Source organism: Oncorhynchus mykiss, chromosome 4 (assembly GCF_057628025.1).
Source record: "Oncorhynchus mykiss isolate SJ-2025 chromosome 4, ASM5762802v1, whole genome shotgun sequence".
NCBI lineage: Eukaryota > Metazoa > Chordata > Actinopteri > Salmoniformes > Salmonidae > Oncorhynchus > Oncorhynchus mykiss.
Genome location: NC_143025.1, coordinates 36,171,947 through 36,193,235, shown reverse-complemented (window position 1 = coordinate 36,193,235; position 21,289 = coordinate 36,171,947). Strand labels below are relative to the sequence as shown.

Below are 21,289 nucleotides of genomic sequence, written 5' to 3'. Positions count from 1 at the left end.
TTCTCTAGGCTCAGATGAAAAATATGACAGACAGGAGTGGCTGTAGAGTCAGCCACCATCCTCAGTAGCTTTCCTTCTAAGGTGTCAATGCCAGGAGGTTTGTCATTATTGATTGTTAACAATAATTGTTCCACCTCTCCCACACTAACTTTACAAAATTCAAACTTGCACTGCTTCCAATATTAGTTTTTTTTAATGCATGATATAAATGCTCACTGTTTGTCATGGGCATTTCCTGCCTACGTTTGCCCACTTTGCCACTGAAATAATCATTAAAATAATTGGCAACATCATGGATTTGTGATGAATAATCCATCTGATTCGATGAAAGATGGAATTGAATTTGTCTTTCTGCCCATAATTTAATTTAAACTACTGAATTTTTTTTCATTATTCTTCATATCATTGATCTTGGCTTCATAATAAAGTTTCTTCTTTTTGTGGAGTTTAGTCATATAATTTCTCAATTTGCATTAAGTAAGCCAGTCAGACGTACAGCCAGGCAGGCTTATTAGCCAATCATTTTGCCCCATCTCTTTCAACCATACTGTTTCAGTTCCTCATAAATCCATGGAGCCTTAACAGTTCTAACAGTCAGTTTCTTAACAGGTGCATGTTTATTAATAATTGGAAGAAGCAATTTCATAAATTCAACATGTGCAGCTTCTGGATGCTCCTCATTAATCACATCAGACCAACAAATATTTTTAACATCATCCACATAAGAGTCACAGCTAAATCTTTTGTATGATCTCTTATACACTATTTTAGGCCCAGCTGTTGGAACTTTGGCTTTCCTGGATATAGCCACTATATTGTGATCACTGCATCCAACAGGTACGGATATACAGTTGAAGTCGGAAGTTTACATACATACACTTATGTTAGTCATTAATACTCATTTTTCAACCACTCCACAAATTTCTTGTTATCAAACTACCGTTTTGGCAAGTCGGTTAGGACATCTACTTTGCATGACACAATTTTTCCAACAATTGTTTACAGATTATTTTACTTCTAAATCATTGTATCACAATTCGTGTGGGTCAGAAGTTTACATACACTAAGTTGACTGTGCCTTTAAACAGCTTGGAAATTTCCAGAAAATGATGTCATGGCTTTAGAAGCTTCTGATAGGCTAATTGACATAATTTGTGTCAATTGGAGGTGTACCTGTGGGATGTATTTCAAGGCCTACCTTCCAACTCAGCCACTCCAGTTTTTTCCATTTATTCTTTTCAACATTCTTCAAGCTCTGTCAAGTTGGTTGTTGATCATTGCTAGACAGCCATTTTCAAGTCTTGCCATAGATTTTCAAGTAGATTTAAGTCTAAATTTACTAGACCACTCAGGAATATTCAATGTCATCTTGGTTAGCAACTCCAGTGTATATTTGGCCATATGTTTTAGGTTATTGTCCTGCTGAAAAGTGAATTGGTCTCATTGTCTGTCGGAAAGCAGACTGGACCAGGTTTTCCTCTAGAATTTTGTCTGTGCTTAGCCCCATTCCATTTATTTATATATATATATATATTTTACAAAAAAACTCCGTAGTCCTTGCCTATGACCAGCATAACCATAACATGATTCAGCCATCACCATGCTTGAAAATATGAAGTGGTACTCAGTGATGTGTGGTTGGAGTAGCCCCAAACATAATGCTTTGAGTTCAGGACATGACGCCATTTTTTTATTTTTGTCACATTTTTAGCAGTTTCACTTTAGCGCCTCATTGCAAACAGGATGAATGTGTTCTGGTCAGGCTTGCTTCTTTTCATTTAGGTATTCATACACCATCCACGTGTAATGAATAACTTCTCCACCCTCAAAGACTTCATGTTTTACCGCTCTACCAATAGATTCCCTTCTTTGCGAGGCAATTGAAAACTTCCCTGGTTTTTGTGGTCGAATCTGTGTTTTTAAATTCAGTGCTTGACTAAAAGGGCCTTACAATTTTCTGTATGTGTACGGTACAGAAATGAGGTAGTCATTCAAAATCATGTTAAAGACTATTGTTGTACACAGTGAGTCCATGCAACTTATGTGACTTGGTAAACACATTTTTACTCCTGAACTTATTTAGGCTTGCAATACCGAAGGGGTTGAATACTTACACATTCAAGATAATTCAGCTTTTTAATTGATTAGTCAAATTCAAAATACCACTTTGACATTGACATGGGGCGGCAGGGTAGCCTAGTGGTTAGAGAGTTGGACTAGTAACCGAAAGGTTGCAAGTTCAAATCCCCGAGCTGACAAGGTACAAATCTGTCGTTCTGTCCCTGAACAGGCAGTTAACCCACTGTTCCTAGGCCATCATTGAAAATAAGAATATGTTCTTAACTGACCTGCCTAGTTAAATAAAGGTTAAATTATTATTATTTTTTAAATTTAATGCATTTTAAAATGCAAGCTGTAACACAACGCAATGTGGAATAGTGTGAATACTTTCTGAAGGTACTGTATGCTATCGACATACACAAACAAAATCAATCTAGTTTACTTACTTTGCTAGCTAGAAAGAAATTGCCACATTCATTCAGAAAGGAAGAGGGATAGCTAACTATATAGCAAGCTAAGGTTAGCAGCTGCATCATCAACAAGAAGCAACTGTGACAACATTGATCCTAAGATCACAGAATCAACTTTCCAATTGAGCAAAATCCACAATCCACCCCTCCAAAGAAAACATGGCTCTGGGGCTTCTCCGAAATGTCCCCAGCCTGGCCGCAAAGCGCAGCCCCTTGAACTTGCTCTCTACAGTGACCTCTGTTGCAGCCAGGCCTGGAATTTCGTGATTTGAGGGCATGGCCATTGGGCAGTTCTTAAAGGCCAAATCTGCCAGGGCACCAAGGCCATCTTGCTTGTGCACTAAGTCCATTAACCAAAATAGGCCATTTTTAAATGGATTTGAAAACCGAAAACAAGCAATTCTCTTAAGGGAAAACATAAGTATATGTGAATGCACGTAAATAATTGGCCTACATGTCGAGGTGTAGGTTATAGCCGATGCTGACATGAAGAATGTGCCTGAAAATCCACACTTTAATGAGACTTAATTACACGTACGTGTGTGTGTGTGTGTGTGTGTGTGTGTGTGTGTGTGTGTGTGTGTATACAGTTGAAGGCGGAAGTTTACATATACCTTAGCTAAATACCTTTAAACTCAGTTTCAAGATTCCTGACATTTAATCCTAGTAAAAAATTCCCTGTCTTAGGTCAGTTTGGATCGCCACTTTATTTTAAGAATGTGAAATATCAGAATAATAGTGGGTCAGAAGTTTACATACACTCAATTAGTATTTGATAGCGTTGCCTTTAATAACTTGGGTGAATTTTGGCCCATTCCTCCTGATAGAGCTGGTGTAACTGAGTCAGGATTGTAGACCTCCTTGCTCGCACATGCTTTTTCAGTTCTGCCCACACATTTTCTATGGGATTGAGGTAAGGGCTTTGTGATGGCCACTCCAATACCTTGGCTTTGCTGTCCTTAACTTCACTAGGGTAGGGGGCAGCATTCAGATTTTTGGATGAAAAGCGTGCCCAAATTAAACTGCCTGCTACTCAGTCCCAGAAGATATAATATGTATATAATTAGTAGATTTGGATAGAGAACACTCTAAAGTTCCCAAAACTGTTAAAATAATGTCTGTGAGTATAACAGAACTGATATGGCAGGTGAAAATCCAACCAGGAAGTACTATTATTTTGAAAGGCTGTTTTTCCATTGAAAGCCTATCCACCATACAAAGACTTAGGACCCAGTTCACGAGCTCTGTGCCTTCCTCTACATGTGGCCAGTCTTTTCCTCTACATGTGGCCAGTCTTTAGGCATTGTTTCAGGCTTTTACTCTGAAAAATGAGGGAGATGCACCGCTTTCAATCAGTGGCCAGTGGAAATTTCCATGCGCCCTGATGGTGAACGCACTTTTCTTGTTTCTCCTTTCCTATTGACGAAGCTTTTGTCCGGTTGAAATATTATTGATTATTTATGACAAAAACAACCGGAGGATTGATTTTAACTTAAGGTATAGGGGGCAGTATTTTCACTTTTGTATAAATAGCGTGCCCAATTTCAACTTCCTGCTACTCATGCCAATAATATAAGATATGCATATTATTAGTAGATTTGGATAGAAACACTCTGAAGTTTCTAAAACTGTTTGAATCATGTCTGTGAGATTAACAAGAAATGTGTTGTGGTTGAAAAATGAGTTTTACTGACTCCAACCTATGTAAACTTCCGACTTCAACTGTATATGTATCTCTATCTCAGCAAAAAAAAGAAACGTGGCCAGAAACAAAGCACTTTCTTCTGAAACTCGTCAGTCTATTCTTGTTTTGAGAAATGAAGGCTATACCATGCATGGAATTGCCAAGAAACTGAAGATCTCGTACAACACTGTGTACTACTTCCTTTACAGAACAGCGTGTACTGGCTCTAACCAGAATAGAAAGATTGGGAGGCCCCGGTACACACCTGAGCAAGAGGACAAGTACATTAGTGTCTATTTTGAGTCCTCAACTGGCAGCTTCCTTAAATAGTACCCGTAAAACACCAGTCTCAACGTCAACAGTGAAAAGGCGACTCCGGGATGCTGGCCTTCTAGGTGGAGTTTCAAAGAAAAGATGGGCAAAAGAACACAGACACTGGACAGAGGATCTCTGCCTAGAAGGCCAGCATCCTGGAGTTGCCTCTTCACTGTTGACTTTGAGACTGTTTTTTTTTGTGTTCATATTTTCAGTTTGGAACCTATCTGTTTAGGGGGGTGATAGCCTAGTCTAACCACTTTTAAACGGCACTAGCAGTTCGCAAAGTAGCTTAGGCGAATAGTAGACTGGAGGCAATTATTCCAAAACTGCAGCTCATTGTTGGAACATGTATTTTCCTACTTCAATCAGTCCATTTTGAATTTGTGATAAAACTCGTCATTTTGCAAGGAATGTAAATTCTGTATCCCACCGTTTTTTCTAGTCTGTTATTTCTGTAGGTCTAACAGGAGCTTGTGTGTGCACTCCGCACGGGTGTGTAGAGGGAGCGGTCAGAACACGTATTAGTGAGTGTGGCATTGAGGAGGAAGGGAATTTAGGAAAAGTGATGCTTGGTTTCTTTTTTGAAAAGCACATGTAATGGAACAAATCTTTATTTTTTTATTTTTCGGAACAAGCCACAAAACACATCTACCAAGTAGTTTTACTGTATTTTATTTATTTTTTTATCTCTGGTTAAATATGTTGTTTTGAGTACTGGAACAGACATTCATTTGCGTTCTAAGTGTAAATAACATTGCCTTGTAATTCCGTTACCAAAAGACCACGTATCTTTATGATATTTTCTCATTTCTCTTCGTTGTGAGTGACGATACTGAAAGTTCACAGAAGTAGCAAGTAAAGGTAGACCTACCAATTTAGTGTTTTTACTGATATCAAGTTTGTTTTTAAGTGATTTAAAACCTGTAATTCTGTTACCATAATTGAATTATGGAAAATGTGTAGTGTAATGTAATGTAATTACTACAATTAAGCTACAATGGGAAATCCTAGTACTGTCAAAACACAGTTGGGTCAACTGCTACTGTCCTGCCTTCCACTAGCATACTTATATTCAGCTCATAATGTTTTTGTTTTTCTTCTCTTTTTGTGGTCAAAGCAAGACTGTGAAATAGTCTGGACAACCTCTCACGCTTCCTATCGCTCTGACGCTCTCTCTCGAATGTCTCCTGGCTCTTACTGACACCTACCATGACGCGTACCACCTATCCTCTTTCCGTTTACTGTAACAAGCATCCTCACCCACTGAGCACTGACCAACATCAAATCAAAATGATATTAGTCACATGCGCTGAATACAACCGGTGTAGACCTTACAGTGAAATGCTTACTTACGAGCCCCTAACCAACAATGCAGTTAATAAAAAAACAACAACATAGGAATAAGAAAAATAAGTAACGGGTAATTAAAGAGCCGCAGTAAAATAACAATAGTGAGACTATATACAGGGGGGTACCGGTACAGAGTCAATGTGTGGGGGCACCGGTTAGTTGAGGTAATATGTACATGTAGGTAGAGTTATTAAAGTGACTATGCATAGATGATAACAACAGAGTAGCAGTGGTGTAAAAGAGGGGGCGTGGGCAACAGTCTGGGTAGCCATTCGATTAGGTGTTCAGGAGTCTTATGGCTTGGGGGAAGAAGCTGTTTATAAGCCTCTTGGACCTAAACTTGGTGCTCCGGTACCGCTTGCCGTGCGGTAGCAGAGTGAAACAGTCTATAACTAGGGTAGCTGGAGTCTTTTACCATTTCTAAAGCCTTCCTCTGACACCGCCTGGTGTAGAGGTCCTGTGTGGCAGGAAGCTTGGCCCCAGTAATGTACTGGGCCGTTCGCACTACCCTTTGTAGTGCCTTGCGGTCGGAGGCCGAGCAGTTGCCATACCAAGCAGTGATGCAACCAGTACTCTACGTCCATGGGTGTTGAAATTTGGTCAGTCCGCCCTGGCAGGACCAAGTCTGAACCAATCATAGATGTCTGTTTCGCAAGTTTGGAAAGTACAATACAGTAGAGTACAGAACAGTAGAGTAAAGCACACGAGTGCAGTATAATGCACTGTACTGTACTGTGCTGTACTCTGTGTTCAAACTTGTGAAACATAGATGTCTGTGATTGGTTTCAGATTTGGTCTGGTCCAGACTAACCAAATGTGGTCTCTTGTATATTTCTGCCTTTGTAACTATTCAGGATACATCACAATGAAGAACATTTTAATTCCTATCCATAATAATGATTTTCTATAGTACTGATCAGGGATCCATGATGTTATTCCGTAACCATAATTACGTTACTGTAACTAAGTCCACTTCATACACTGTAGTTCAATAACCAGAATATCTCTATATATTTTCTTTAACTCAAGGTGTCACGTCATAGCTGACACCACATTCTTTCTGCAGATATCGTTGAATCTTAATTCGGAGCTGATATTTTTTGGAAAATGTGATTATTTGACCATAATTCTGTTACCAGACTTTGCATCTGCACAGTTCTTCCAGTAAAGATGTTTGTTTGTTGAAGTTGTTCAAAGCAGTCCTCATGCATAGAGTTATGCAACAACTACTTTATAAAAGGTTTATTTATTAGTAAACATTTGTAGGCTTTTCATTTCACTTTGACATTATGGAGCATTTTGTGTAGACCAACGACAAAATGACAATCTATCTTATTTCAATCCGACTTTGTAATACAACAAAATGTGGAAAAAATCCAGGGGGTGAATACTTATGATACCCACTGTACAAATAAACACATTTCAAAGTACTTGAAAAGTAAAACAAACATCAATTAAAGTATGAACGACATGAGTATAGGTTTGAACTTAAGAAGTTTTGAGTAGTGCGTTCCTCCAACAGATGGCGAGACGGTCAAGCACAAGGCTTGAGCAGAGGGAGGTTCAGGTGGTCAACAGGGGGAGCTGAGCAGCCAGAGCAGGTCTTCTCGGCGCGGGCAGGTACAGAACTACCAAAATAAAGGAAACACCAACGTTATGTCTGAATAGGGTATCGGGCCACCACGGGCGAGAACCGCTTCAATGCACCATGGCATAGATTCTACATGTCTGGATCTCTATTGGAGGGATCCGACACCATTCTTCCACAAGAAATTCCATCATTTGGTGTTTTTGTTGACGGCTCCAGATTCTCCCATAAGTTTAATTGGGTTGATATCTGGGGACTGAGACGGCCATTGCATATGGTTTACATCGTTTTTATGCTCATCAAACCGTTCATTGCCCACTTGTGCCCTGTGGATGGGGGGATTGTCATCCTATGGGGGTTATAGCCACTATAACCAAAATAATGGCCCGCCGAGCATTTTATACATGACCCTAAGCATGATGGGATGTTAATTTACTCAGGAACCACACCTGTGTGAAGCACCTGCTTTCAATATACTTTGTATCCCTCATTTACTCAAGTGTTTCCCTTATTTTGGCAGTTACCTGTCGCTCAAGGCATCTCGCCCTCCACATCTCCACAGCGTAGCTATGTGACACAACTGTCTGAGAACAAAAACACATTTCAAATGTATGTCCTTCAACCAGTACTAGGAAGATTAGGACTAGATTGTTTTGTTTTTGATAACATCAAAAAGGTAAACCACTGCCAGCTATATGTGTAGTATAGTAGACAGACATGGGAAAATACTATTAATATAGGCCTAGTAATATCTGAGAAGGTCAGGTCTGGAGAATGTGTTTTCATCCTCTGAGCCGTCGAACACCAGCTTTCTTTTTCATATCCTGTGGAAGTCCCATAGGTTATCCTCTGTTTAATATCCCATATTATTCCTGAGTATCTGTTTTTTAATATCAGATGTGTATGTCCAGTATCTGAGACCGTGTCACTATGTAGGCTAACAAGATGATAATGCTGGATTATATGGTCAATTGGTCAGTCATTATTAGTCAGATATTGTCAGCACAGCAAGCGTGGTGTATGATGACACACACACACACCTTCTCATCGGGAGTGTGTGTCTGTGTGACAGTGGACTGTGCTTTTGCATTGCTTTGCATAAGTGTGGTACCACCCAAGTTGTGGTGAAAGGGCACAGCACTGACCCTGATATGCAAATGTTAGGTGATTCAGACTCTGAGATTGGCCTACCTGTCCAATCTAATGATTTAATTTATTGTAATACTCTCTTCTTAAATCTGATTCAGTCTCTAATAACAGTAACAAGGGGATATTTGCTTTATGCTGTTGCTGGGATACAGGTTAGTCAGATATGTTGGTTGAAATCTGGTTATTTAGCCTCAGAAGGCTTCTCAAAACTAGGCTTCTGTGAATGTATTAGTTGGTAGAGCTGGACAATGTGGACAAAATATCATATTACAATTATTTTTTTTTTTACACATTTTTGACAGTATGACACTATTGTTAAATAATACAATTTCTAAATATGCTTTGAGTAGTTCATGACCCAAGGGTGGCAACACACAAATTATGTGATTTCAATGGGGGCTTTCTCCATTTATACTCCCAACAAAAATAATTTTTTGTTGGCTCCCTAGCTAGACAACATAATTATGCTTCGCCAATTCCTCTCTGATGAGCATGTTTGTGCAACGGTATCTTATCTGGGCAATGGTACCAGGCAGTATTACCTAGCTTGTTATGGCTACTCTGACTCCTAGCTGGCTAGCTAGCTTGCTAAATGTACTAACTAGCGATTAGCATTAGCGGGCTAAGTTATTTTAGCAACACATTGCTAAGAAAAAAACAAAACTAGCAGACAGTAGTTATACAAACGAATAGTGTAATTATATAAGACTTGTGGAAGCAGCATGTCACCAACATTGTTGCATCCATCTGACCATTCAGAGTGAACGGCAAGTGGTCGAGCAACTACTATCTCCTTGAGTGTCAGGGCTTGGTATGGTTAGCAGCATGCAGGAGGATCGGGAGAGATATGACTCAGTAGAAAATGGGGTAAAAAATGGTATTATACACGCCGGGAGTTGCACATCACATTTAACAAAGCAAACATTGAAATACCTTATAGAAGGTCAAGTAAAAACTCATACCGGTCCGTGCACCAGTACTGGTATATTGGAAAATACGGTATACCGCCCAGACCTATTAGTTGGTGTTTCAGTGTAATGGACTCTTAGTGCTTGACCGGTCCTCTGTAATGGTTGATAGATCAGATGGTGTGCGGGGCTGGGAGTGTGTGGTGTGTGTTTGTGTAATTGGTGCCTGTGTTCGTCATTGATGAGATGGGTGTGTGAGTTGATGAGATGCGTGAGTGTGTAAACGGATGAGGTGTGTAACCTTAGCTGATGAAGTGTGTGTGTGTGCCCTGGCTGTTTTGCTGCAGTAGTGGTAAATGTTAAATTAATCAGAGCCCCTAGCATCCTCTAGGCTGGGAGTGAGACTGAGACTGCGTCCTGAATAGACACACTACTTTTGACTGGGGCCTATAGGGTGAGGTGGAATAGGTCTCTATTTAGGACGTAGCCAGAGACCGGGATTTCCTGCCGCTTATCTCGCCGCCCTGTGTCTCATCACTGTTAGCTGCTGGGACGGAGTTAAACCGTTGCATTGGGTGTCAGCTGAGGTTGTTCCTTTATGGCCAAGAGACTGGGGGAGGGAAAGCTTTTACGCTGACGACATGAGCAGTCAGCAAATTTACTGTTGTGGACTGGTACGTGAGGGGGGTGTAATTGAACCAGTCAGACTAAAGTGATTGCACTCTCTTTCCTTTTGTCCCTCTCTTTCCTATGTCTCTCTCCCTCCTTTTCCTCACCCTCCCCTCCCGCTCTCCCTGTCTCAATCCCTCTCTCCAGCCAACACCTACTTCTTCATGGTGCAGGCCCAGGGCATCATGTTGAGGGATAATGTGAGGACCATTGGTCAGATGATCAGACTCTACACCAATAAGAACAGTACTCTCAACGGCACAGGTGAGTTTGGTAGGAGGTGAGCCAGACGGGGTCTCCAATCTTAGGAGGGTAGTAGACAAGACAGCACTTTAACCAACATGACACGATGGGCAGCCAAAAATCACAAGATTGACCCTTGCTCAAATTCTGAAAATCAAATAAAATGTTATTGTTCACATGCGCACATGGTTAGCAGATGTTAATGAGTGTAGCAAAATGCTTGTGCTTCTAGTTCCGACAGTGCATTAATATCTAACAAGTCATCTTAACAATTCCACAACAACTACCTAATACACACATCTAAAGGGATGAAATAAGAATATGTACATATAAATATATGGATGAGTGATGGCTGAGCGCCGTAGGCAAGATGTAATAGATGGTATAAGATACTGTATATACTCATATACAGATGAGCAATGTAAGATGCATTGTTAAAGTGGCATTATTTAAAATGACTAGTGATCAATTTATTAAAGTGGCCGATGATTTGAGTCTGTATGTAGGCAGCAGCCTCTGAGTTAGTGATGGCTGTTTAACAGTCTGATGCCCTTGAGATGGAAGCTGTTTTTCAGACTCTCGGTCCCAGCTTTGATGCACCTGTACTGACCTCGCCTTCTGGATGGTAGCGGGGTGAACAGGGAGTGGCTCGGGTGGCTGTTGTCCTTGATGATCTTTTTGGCCTTCCTATGACATCGGGTGCTGTAGGTGTCCTGGAAGGCAGGTAGTTTGCCCCTCCTGATGCGTTGTGCTGACCGCACCACCCTCTGGAGAGCCTTGCAGTTGAGGGAGGTGCAGTTGCCGTACCAGGCTGTGCTACAGCCCGACAGGATGTTCTCAATTGTGCGTCTGTCAAAGTTTTGTGTTTTTAGATGACAAGCCAAATTTCTGTTGCACCTTCTTCAACACACAGTTTGTGAGTGGACCATTTGTTTGTCTGTAATGTGTACGCTGAGGAACTGTGGATAGTGAGGTGCTTCCTCTGCCATCTCCTTTGTTTTGTTGCCGTTGAGTGAGAGGATGTTTTCCTCACCTCCTCCCTATAGGCTGTCTCGTTGTTGATGGTAGTCAAGCCCACTACTGTAGTGTCGTCTGCAAACTTGATGATTGAGTTGAAGGCGTGCATGGCCACGCAGTATTTGGTGAACAGGGAGTACACTTGGGCCTGAGCACGCACCCTTGTGGGGTTCCGGTGTTGAGGATCAGCAAAGTGGAGATATTGTTTCCTACCTTAACCACCTGGGGGCTGCCCATCAGAAAGTCAAGGACCCAATTGCACAGGGCGGGGTTGAGACCCAGGGCCTCAAGCTTAATGATGAGCTTGGAGGGTATTATGGTGTTAAATGCTGAGTTGTAGTCAATTAACAGCATTCTAACATGAGTATTCCTCTTATCCAAATGGGATAGGGCTGTGGTATGGCGATTGCATCGTCTGTGGACCTATTGGGGCAGTAAGCAAATTGAAGTGGGTCTAGGGTGGCCGGTAAATTGAAGGTGATATGATCCTTGACTAGCCTCTCAAAGCGATAGTCATTTAGTTCAGTTACCTTTGCCTTCTTGGGTACAGGAACAATGGTGGCCATCTTGAAGCATGTGGGGACAGCAGACTTGGATAAGGAGGGATTGAATATGTCCATAAACACACCAGCCAGCTGGTCTGTGCATACTCTGAGGACGTGGCTAGGGATGCCGTATGGGCCGGCAGCCTTGTCAGGGTTAACACGTTTAAATGTTTTACTCACATCGGCCACGGAGAAGGAGAGGGGAGGCCCGCAGTCCTTGGTAGCCGGCTGTGTCGGTGGCACTTGTTTGATTTGTAAGGAATTATAGGTGTGGTGGACAGGGATTCTTTAGTTCCTGTATGTTATTTGTATTTACTATGGATCCCCATTAGCTTCTGCCAAAGCAGCAGCTACTCTTCCTGGGTTCCAGCAAAATTAAGGCAGTTTATGATTACACCATGAGTCGTTAATCATGAAGCACACACCCCCGCCCTTCTTCTTACCAGAGAGATGTTTATTTCTGTTGGCGTGACGCGTGGAAGAAACCCGGTGGCTGTACTGACTCCAACAACATTCAAAGAGAGCCATGTTTCCATGAAACGGAGAATGCTACAATCTCTGTCTCTCTGGAAGGCAACCCTTGTCCTAATTTCATCCACCTTGTTGCCTGGAGTCTAGACATTGGCGAGTAATATGCGGAAGCGTTGGGTGGTGTGCACGCTTTCGAAGTCTGACCAGGAGGCTGCTCCGTCTACTTCTGCGGCGATGTTGTTTTGGGTCGCCCTCTGGGATTAGATCCAATTTCCAGAGTGGAGGTCCGAACAAAGGATCCGCTCCCGGGAAGTCGTATTCCTGGGCGTAATGTTGGTAAGTTGACGTCGCTCTTATATCCAATAGTTCATCCTGGCTGTATGTAATAACACGTAAGATTTTCTGTGCTAAAAATGTAGGAAATAATACATAAACACTACTGCATAATTTCCTAAGGACTCGAAGCTAGGTGACCATCTCTGTCGGCGCCATCTTGCCAAGTACTAAAGGGACTGCAGTTGCTACTATTTTCCTTCTGAGGTTCTTGTGATTTTTGGCTGGACTTTGTCACGTTGGTCTAACTGCTGTCCACTCCCCTCCACCTCCTGTCTTAACCAGCATTCCTCTCTTACCAAAAAAAGGAAAGTCAATGTCCATTAAATACCCTACAAATTTTTTCGGACAGTGAAGTTAACTTTTAATTTGGCTCTATACTCCAGCATTTTGGATTTCAGATTGAATGTTCCATATGAGGCAACAGTACATAATGTCACCTTTTTATTTGATTGTATTTTCATACATATCTGTTTTACCGTTTTAGAAATGAAAGCACTATCTACCCCCCCCCCCCCCAAAAAAAAAAAGTCAATCAATTGAAATAAATTAATTTGGCCCTAATCTATGGATTTCACATGACTGGGTAGGGGTGCAGCCATGGGTGACCCCTATAGGGGAGCCAGGCCCAGCCACAAAAGGGCTTTATTACAGAAAAATACTCCTCTGTAGGCACATCAAGCTTGTTGGATGCAAATATTTTTATTTAACTAGGCAAATCAGTTAAGAGCAAATTATTTTTATCTGGGCCTAACCCAGATTAACCTGGGCCAATTGTGCGCCGCCCTGTGGGACTTTCAATCACGGCCAGATGTGATACACCCTGGATTCGAACCAGGTACTGCAGTGAAGCCTCTTGCACTGAGATGCAGTGTCTTAGACCACTGCACCACTTGGGAGCAATATAAATGAATGGTAAATAATATATTGTCATTTTGGAGACACTGTTATTGTAAATAAGTATAGAATATGTTTCTGAGCACTTCCTACAGTGGGGAGAACAAGTATTTGACACACAGCCGATTTTGTAGGTTTCCCTACTTACAAAGCATGTAGAGGTCTAATTTTTATCACAGGTACACTTCAACTGTGAGACCGAATCTAAAACAAAAATCCAGAAAATCACATTGTATGATTTTTAAGTAAATAATTAGCATATTATTGCATGACATAAGTATTTGATCACCTACCAACCAGTAAGAATTCCGGCTCTCACAGACCTGTTAGTTTTTCTTTAAGAAGCCCTCCTGTTCTCCACTCATTACCTGTATTAACTGTACCTGTTTGAACTCGTTACCTGTCTAAAAGACACCTGTCCACACACTCAATCAAACAGACTCCAACCTCTTCACAATGGCCAAGACCAGAGAGCTGTGTAAGGACATCAGGGATAAAATTGTAGACCTGCAAAAGGCTGGGATGGGATACAGGACAATAGGGAAGCAGCTTGGTGAGAAAGCAACATCTGTTGGCGCAATTATTAGAAAATGGAAGAAGTTCAAGATGAAGGTCAATCACCCTCGGTCTAGGGCTCCATGCAAGATCTCACCTCGTGGGGCATCAATGATCATGAGGAAGGTGAGGGATCAGCCCAGAACTACACAGCAGGACCTGGTCAATAACCTGAAGAGAACTGGGACCACAGTATCAAAGAAAACCATTAGTAACACACTACGCCATCATGGAATAAAATCCTGCAGCACACGTAAGGTCCCCCTGCTCAAGCCAGCGCATGTCCAGGCCCGTCTGAAGTTTGCCAATGACCATCTGGATGATCCAGAGGACGAATGGGAGAAGGTCATGTGGTCTGATGAGACAAAAATAGAGCTTTTTGGTCTAAACTCCACTCGCTGTGTTTGGAGGAAGAAGGATGAGTACAACCCCAAGAACACCATCCCAACCGTGAAGCATGGAGGTGGAAACATCATTCTTTGGGGAAACTTTTCTGCAAAGGGAACAGGACGACTGCACCTTATTGAGGGGAGGATGGATGGGGCCATGTATCGCAGGATCTTGGCCAACAACCTCCTTCCCTCAGTAAGAGCATTGAAGATGGGTCATGGCTGGGTCTTCCAGCATGACAGCGACCCGAAACACACAGCCAGGGCAACTAAGGAGTGGCTCTGTAAGAGAGCATCTCAAGGTCCTGGAGTGGCCTAGCCAGTCTCCAGACCTGAACCCAATAGAGAATCTTTGGAGGGAGCTGAAAGTCCGTATTGCCCAGCGACCGCACCGAAACCTGAAGGATCTGGAGAAGCTCTGTATGGAGGAGTGGGCAAAAAATCCCTGCTGCAGTGTGTGCAAACCTTGTCAAGAACTACAGGGAACGTATAATCTCTGTAATTGCGAACTTAGCTTTCTATACCAAATATTAAGTTCTGCTTTTCTGATGTATCAAATACTTATGTCCTGCAATAAAATGCTAATTAATTACTTACAAATCATACAATGTGATTTTCTGGATTTTTAGTTTGTCTCTCACAGTTGAAGTGTACCTATGATAAAAAAAATACAGACCTCTACATGCTTTGTAAGTAGGAACCCGCAAAATCAGCAGTGTTTATCAAATACTTGTTCTCCCAACTGTATATTGTGGATGCTCGCATGATAATCATGAATGAATTGTGAATAATGAGGAGTGAGAAAGTCAGAGCCATAAATATAATACACTCCCATGTTATTGGTAATCATGAGATGTTAAGATGTCTTGGGGCAGTATGATCTTTGTGCCTCTAACTTTCTCACTCATCATTCAAGATTATATGTAATCATGATAGCATCCACATTTTAATGTAGAAATGTTCAGAAACATATTCTTATTTACAATATAAATGACTCCAAAATTACAAAATACACGATTTAACAGTCATTTCTATTGGCCACAACATAATCTGAAATACAATCTGTAAATGCATCCCACAAGATTGTAGAGTCACCAGCTTGATGTAATCATTGTGCTAGTTATTTGGGATCAAATACAAAACTTTTGACTTCTTAAAACACACAAACAGTGCCTTCGGAAAGTATTCAGACTCCTTGACTTTTTCAACTTGTTACGTTCTAGCCCTGTTCTAAAATGGGTTAAATTAACATGTTTCCTCATCAATCTACACACTATACCCCATAATGACAAAGCTTCAACAGGTTTTTAGACATTTTTGCAAATGTATTAACGATAAAAAAATTATACTTTATTTACAAAAGTATTCAGACCCTTTCCTATGAGACTCGAAATTTAGTTCAGGATGCATCTTGTTTATATTAATCATTCTTGATGTTTTTACAAATTGTAGTCCACCATTAAAATATATTAGTTGGACATGATTTGGAAAGGCACACACCTGTCTATATAAGGTCCCACAGTTGACTGTGCATATCAGAGCAAAAAACAAAGCCTCGAAGTCGAAGGAATTGTCTGTAGAGCTCCGAGACAAGACTGTGTCGAGGCACTGATCTGGGCAAGGGTACCAAAACATTTCTGTAGCATTGATGGTCCCCAAGAACACAGTGGCCTCCATCATTCTTAAATGGAAGACGTTTGGAACCACCAAGAGTCTTCCTTGAGCTGGCTGGCAGGCCAAACTGAGCAATCGGGGGAGAAGGGCCTTGGTCAGGGAGGTGACCAAGAACCCAATGGTCACTCTGACAGGGCTCCAGAGTTCCTCTGTAGAGATGGGAGTTTTCCATCTTGAAGGTTCTATCTCTGCAGCACTCTACCAACTAGACCTTTATGTTAGAGTGGCCAGACGGATGCCAGTCCGCAGTAAGTTACATGACAGCCTGCTTGGTGATTGCCATAAGGCACCTAAAGAAACAAGATTCTCTGGTCTGATGAAACCAAGATTGACCTCTAGTTTGAATGCCAAGCGTCACTTCTAGAGGAAACCTGTCACCATCCCTACGATGAAGCATGGTGCTGGCAGCATCATGCTGTGGGGGTGTTTTTCAGCGGCAGGGACTGGAAGACTGGTCAGGATCGAGGCAAAGATGAACGGCGCAAATTACAGGGAGATCCTTGCGGAAAACATGCTCCAGAGCGCTCAGGACCTCAGTCTGGGGTGAAGGTTCACCTTCCAACAGGATAATGACACCTAAGCACACAGCCAAGACAATGCAGGAGTGGCTTCGGGACAAGTCTGAATATCTTTGAGTGGCCCAGCTAGAACCCGGACTTGATCCCGATCGAACATCTCTGGAGAACCATGAAAATAGCTGTGCAGCAACGCTCCTCATCCAACCTGACAGAGATTGAGAGGATCTGCAGAGAAGAATGGGAGGAACTCCCCAAATACAGTTGTGCCAAGCTTGTAGTGTCATACCCAAGAAGTCTCGAGGCTATAATCGCTGCCAAAGGTTTTTTTATTTTGTTTTATTTTTTATAAATTAGTAACTTTCTACAAACAGGGTTTTTGCATTGTCATTATGGGGTATTGTTTGTCGATTGATTAAATCAATTTTAGAATAAGGCTGTAATCTAACAAAATGTGGAAGAAGTCAAGAGGTCTGAATACCTTCCATAGGCAATGAATAGTTTTATTTGTCCAAATACTTAGCGTCCTCCTGAATTATTGGCGCCATAGGTAAATATGAAAAATAAGGCTGTGAAAAAATTGATTTATCAGCTTGATCTTGTACTCAAAATATCATATGAATCTCACCTTTGAGTTAAAATGGTTAAAAAATATACAGTGCCTTGCGAAAGTATTCGGCCCCCTTGAACTTTGCGACCTTTTGCCACATTTCAGGCTTCAAACAAACATATACAACTGTGTTTTTTTGTGAAGAATCAACAAGTGGGACACAATCATGAAGTGGAACGACATTTATTGGATATTTCAAACTTTTTTAACAAATCAAAAACTGAAAAATTGGGCGTGCAAAATTATTCAGCCCCTTTACTTTCAGTGCAGCAAACTCTCTCCATAAGTTCAGTGAGGATCTCTGAATGATCCAATGTTGACCTAAATGACTAATGATGATAAATACAATCCACCTGTGTGTAATCAAGTCTCCGTATAAATGCACCTGCACTGTGATAGTCTCAGAGGTCCGTTAAAAGCGCAGAGAGCATCATGAAGAACAAGGAACACACCAGGCAGGTCCGAGATACTGTTGTGAAGAAGTTTAAAGCCGGATTTGGATACAAAAAGATTTCCCAAGCTTTAAACATCCCAAGGAGCACTGTGCAAGCGATAATATTGAAATGGAAGGAGTATCAGACCACTGCAAATCTACCAAGACCTGGCCGTCCCTCTAAACTTTCAGCTCATACAAGGAGAAGACTGATCAGAGATGCAGCCAAGAGGCCCATGATCACTCTGGATGAACTGCAGAGATCTTCACCTGAGGTGGGAGACTCTGTCCATAGGACAACAATCAGTCATATATTGCACAAATCTGGCCTTTATGGAAGAGTGGCAAGAAGAAAGCCATTTCTTAAAGATATCCATAAAAAGTGTTGTTTAAAGTTTGCCACAAGCCACCTGGGAGACACACCAAACATGTGGAAGAAGGTGCTCTGGTCAGATGAAACCAAAATTGAACTTTTTGGCAACAATGCAAAATGTTTTGTTTGGCGTAAAAGCAACACAGCTGAAAACACCATCCCCACTGTCAAACATGGTGGTGGCAGCATCATGATTTGGGCCTGCTTTTCTTCAGCAGGGACAGGGAAGATGGTTAAAATTGATGGGAAGATGGATGGAGCCAAATACAGGACCATTCTGGAAGAAAACCTGATGGAGTCTGCAAAAGACCTGAGACTGGGACGGAGATTTGTCTTCCAACAAGACAATGATCCAAAACATAAAGCAAAATCTACAATGGAATGGTTCAAAAATAAACATATCCAGGTGTTAGAATGGCCAAGTCAAAGTCCAGACCTGAATCCAATCGAGAATCTGTGGAAAGAACTGAAAACTGCTGTTCACAAATGCTCTCCATCCAACCTCACTGAGCTCGAGCTGTTTTGCAAGGAGGAATGGGAAAAAATGTCAGTCTCTCGATGTGCAAAACTGATAGAGACATACCCCAAGCGACTTACAGCTGTAATCGCAGCAAAAGGTGGCGCTACAAAGTATTAACTTAAGGGGGCTGAATATTTTTGCACGCCCAATTTTTCAGTTTTTGATTTGTTAAAGTTTGAAATATCCAATAAATGTCGTTCCACTTCATGATTGTGTCCCACTTGTTGATTCTTCACAAAAAAACACAGTTGTATATGTTTGTTTGAAGCCTGAAATGTGGCAAAAGGTCGCAAAGTTCAAGGGGGCCGAATACTTTCGCAAGGCACTGCATATATTTTATTCAAAAACATGCGTGTCACTTGTTGGCACCCCTAGAAATTCTGATGAACAAAATCAAATTGATGTATATACCAATTGATTTTACCTTTTTTTAAATTCTTTGGGAGCTCTTAAGTGTTCAACCATGACTTCCTGTTTCACTCGGGTATAAATATGAGTTGACACACAGGCTAAACTCCCTTAGTCATCCATCAACATGGGAAAGGCCAGAGAACAAACGCATGAAATTAGACAATAGTTTGTTGACCTTCACAAGTCAGGCAATGGCTATAAAAAGATAGCTTCATGCCTGAAACTACCCATCTCCACTATTAGGGCAATAATTAAGAAATGTAAAAACAACTGGAGCTGTGATGAACTTGCCTGGAAGAGAACGCAAGTGTATTTTTCCTCCACACACAGTGAGAAGGATGGTTCAAGTGGCAGAAAAATCTCTGATTACAGTTGGAGAATTGCAGAAGTTGGTTACATCTTGGGGTCACAAAGTCTCCAAAATTACAATTAGATGCCACCTCCATGCCAGCAAGTTATTTGGATGGGTTGCCAGAAAGACTCTGCTGTCACCAAACCACAAATGTAAGTGCCTGGAGTTTGCTAAAGGGCATTGGAACTTGAATTGGAACAAGGTTCTATTGTCTGATGAGACTGAAATAGAGCTTTTTGGCAACAAACACCTTAGGTGGGATTGGCGTAAAAAGAGCCATAGTCATGCAGAACATGACCTAATCCCCACTGAATTATGGTGGTGGATCTGTGATGTTGTGGGGCTGTTTTACTTCCAAAGGCCCTGGGAACCTTGTTAGGATACATAGGATCATGGACTCCATCAAATACCAGGAGATTTTAGGCCAAACCCCATCAGCCTCTGCCAGCAGGCTAAAACTGGGCCGTTGTTGGATCTTCCAGCAGGACAACGATCCGAAGCATACCTCCAAATCCACACACACATGGTTCACTGACCATAGAATCAAGCTTTTGCAATGGCCATCCCGGTGAACTGAAGAGGAGAGTCTACAAGTGAGGACCAATGACTCTGAAGGACCTGTAGAGTTTCTGTATCGAGGAATGGTCTGAAATATCTTCCTATGTGTTCTCCCACCTCATCAAACATTATAGGAGACGACTCAGAGCTGTTATTTTGGCAAAGGGAGGGTGCACAAAGTACTAAATGCTAGGGTGCCAATAAGTCTTATTTACATTTTTTAAAATTGTTATTTATCTGACGCTTTTATCTAGAGCGATGTTACAGTAGTGAGCATACATGTTCATATTTGTTTTCTTTTCATACTGGGTCCCCGTGGGAATAGAACCCACAAACGTGGTGTTGCAAGCACCATGCTCTACCAACTGAGCCACACGGACAATGCATGTTTTTTTAACAAAATATTTTTTTCCTACTGACTGTTTTGGAACAATTTTAAATAAAAGGTAAGATTCATATGACATTTTTTCCAGCCTTTTTTTGTTCATATTTACCTAGGGTGCAAAAATTCCGTAGTGCACTGTTTGACAAGGGGGGACTAGATACATAAATCGCTCAATTTCTAAACTTTAAAACATATCTATGAAAATGTTGCATGATATACTGTCGCCTTATGAAACATTTTGTATAGCCAAATTTAAAAGTTGTAGCTTCATTGTCCAAATATTTATGTAGGGGAGTGTATAAATGACATCTCAATCATCTCCCTTTTAGGTTGTTAAGAGAGAGTGGGATCTTGCTGATTTTAATAGGTGATGGAGGGAGTAGGCAGTGCTTCAACCAATATGAGATGAGATGGGCAGCCAAACATCCCAAGAATGACCCTCACTCTAGCTGCTAGAGTCGGTCAGCCTATTTTTCTTCCAATATGTTTTTCTGATTTACTCCCGTCTACTCCCCTCCACTACCTATTAATCGGCATGATCCATCTCTAAGCTCCCTACAAGGGGAATATAGAAAAGTAATTTATACAATCAATCAAAAAAATAAATGAATGTCTTGTGTGTTCCTGTAGATTACCCAGATGGCAGTAACTCCAGTGAATACATGTCCCAGCCAACCGCATACCTCCCTGAGAACTTCACATACGCCCAGAACCTCCCCTGCCCAGAACGCTTACCTTCTATGAGTAAGTAACCAGAACGCTTGTCTTCAGACCATCAGTTTGCCTACTGAGAGAATTTTACCACTGGGTT

At 41.5% G+C, this 21,289-nt stretch overlaps 1 protein-coding gene across 8 annotated transcripts in view; it reads left to right on the top strand.

Moving 5' to 3' along the window:
• Positions 1-21,289, top strand: part of LOC110521745 (beta-1,4-galactosyltransferase 6) — a 53,257-nt gene that overhangs the window by 10,901 nt on the left and 21,067 nt on the right. For 4 of the 8 annotated variants that reach the window (XR_016495236.1, XM_021599576.3, XM_090231916.1 and 1 more), the window contains 2 exons: positions 10,345-10,461; positions 21,109-21,222. Coding sequence is in view for 7 of the 8 variants with exons in the window: in XM_021599576.3 (XP_021455251.1) it covers positions 10,345-10,461; positions 21,109-21,222 (231 nt within the window). In the remaining variant the exon portion in view is untranslated. Of the gene's footprint in view, positions 1-771; positions 838-10,344; positions 10,462-12,620; positions 12,810-21,108; positions 21,223-21,289 lie in introns of those variants that run through there. The other 4 variants (XM_090231918.1, XM_090231919.1, XM_090231921.1 and 1 more) reach the window with 3 other exon arrangements.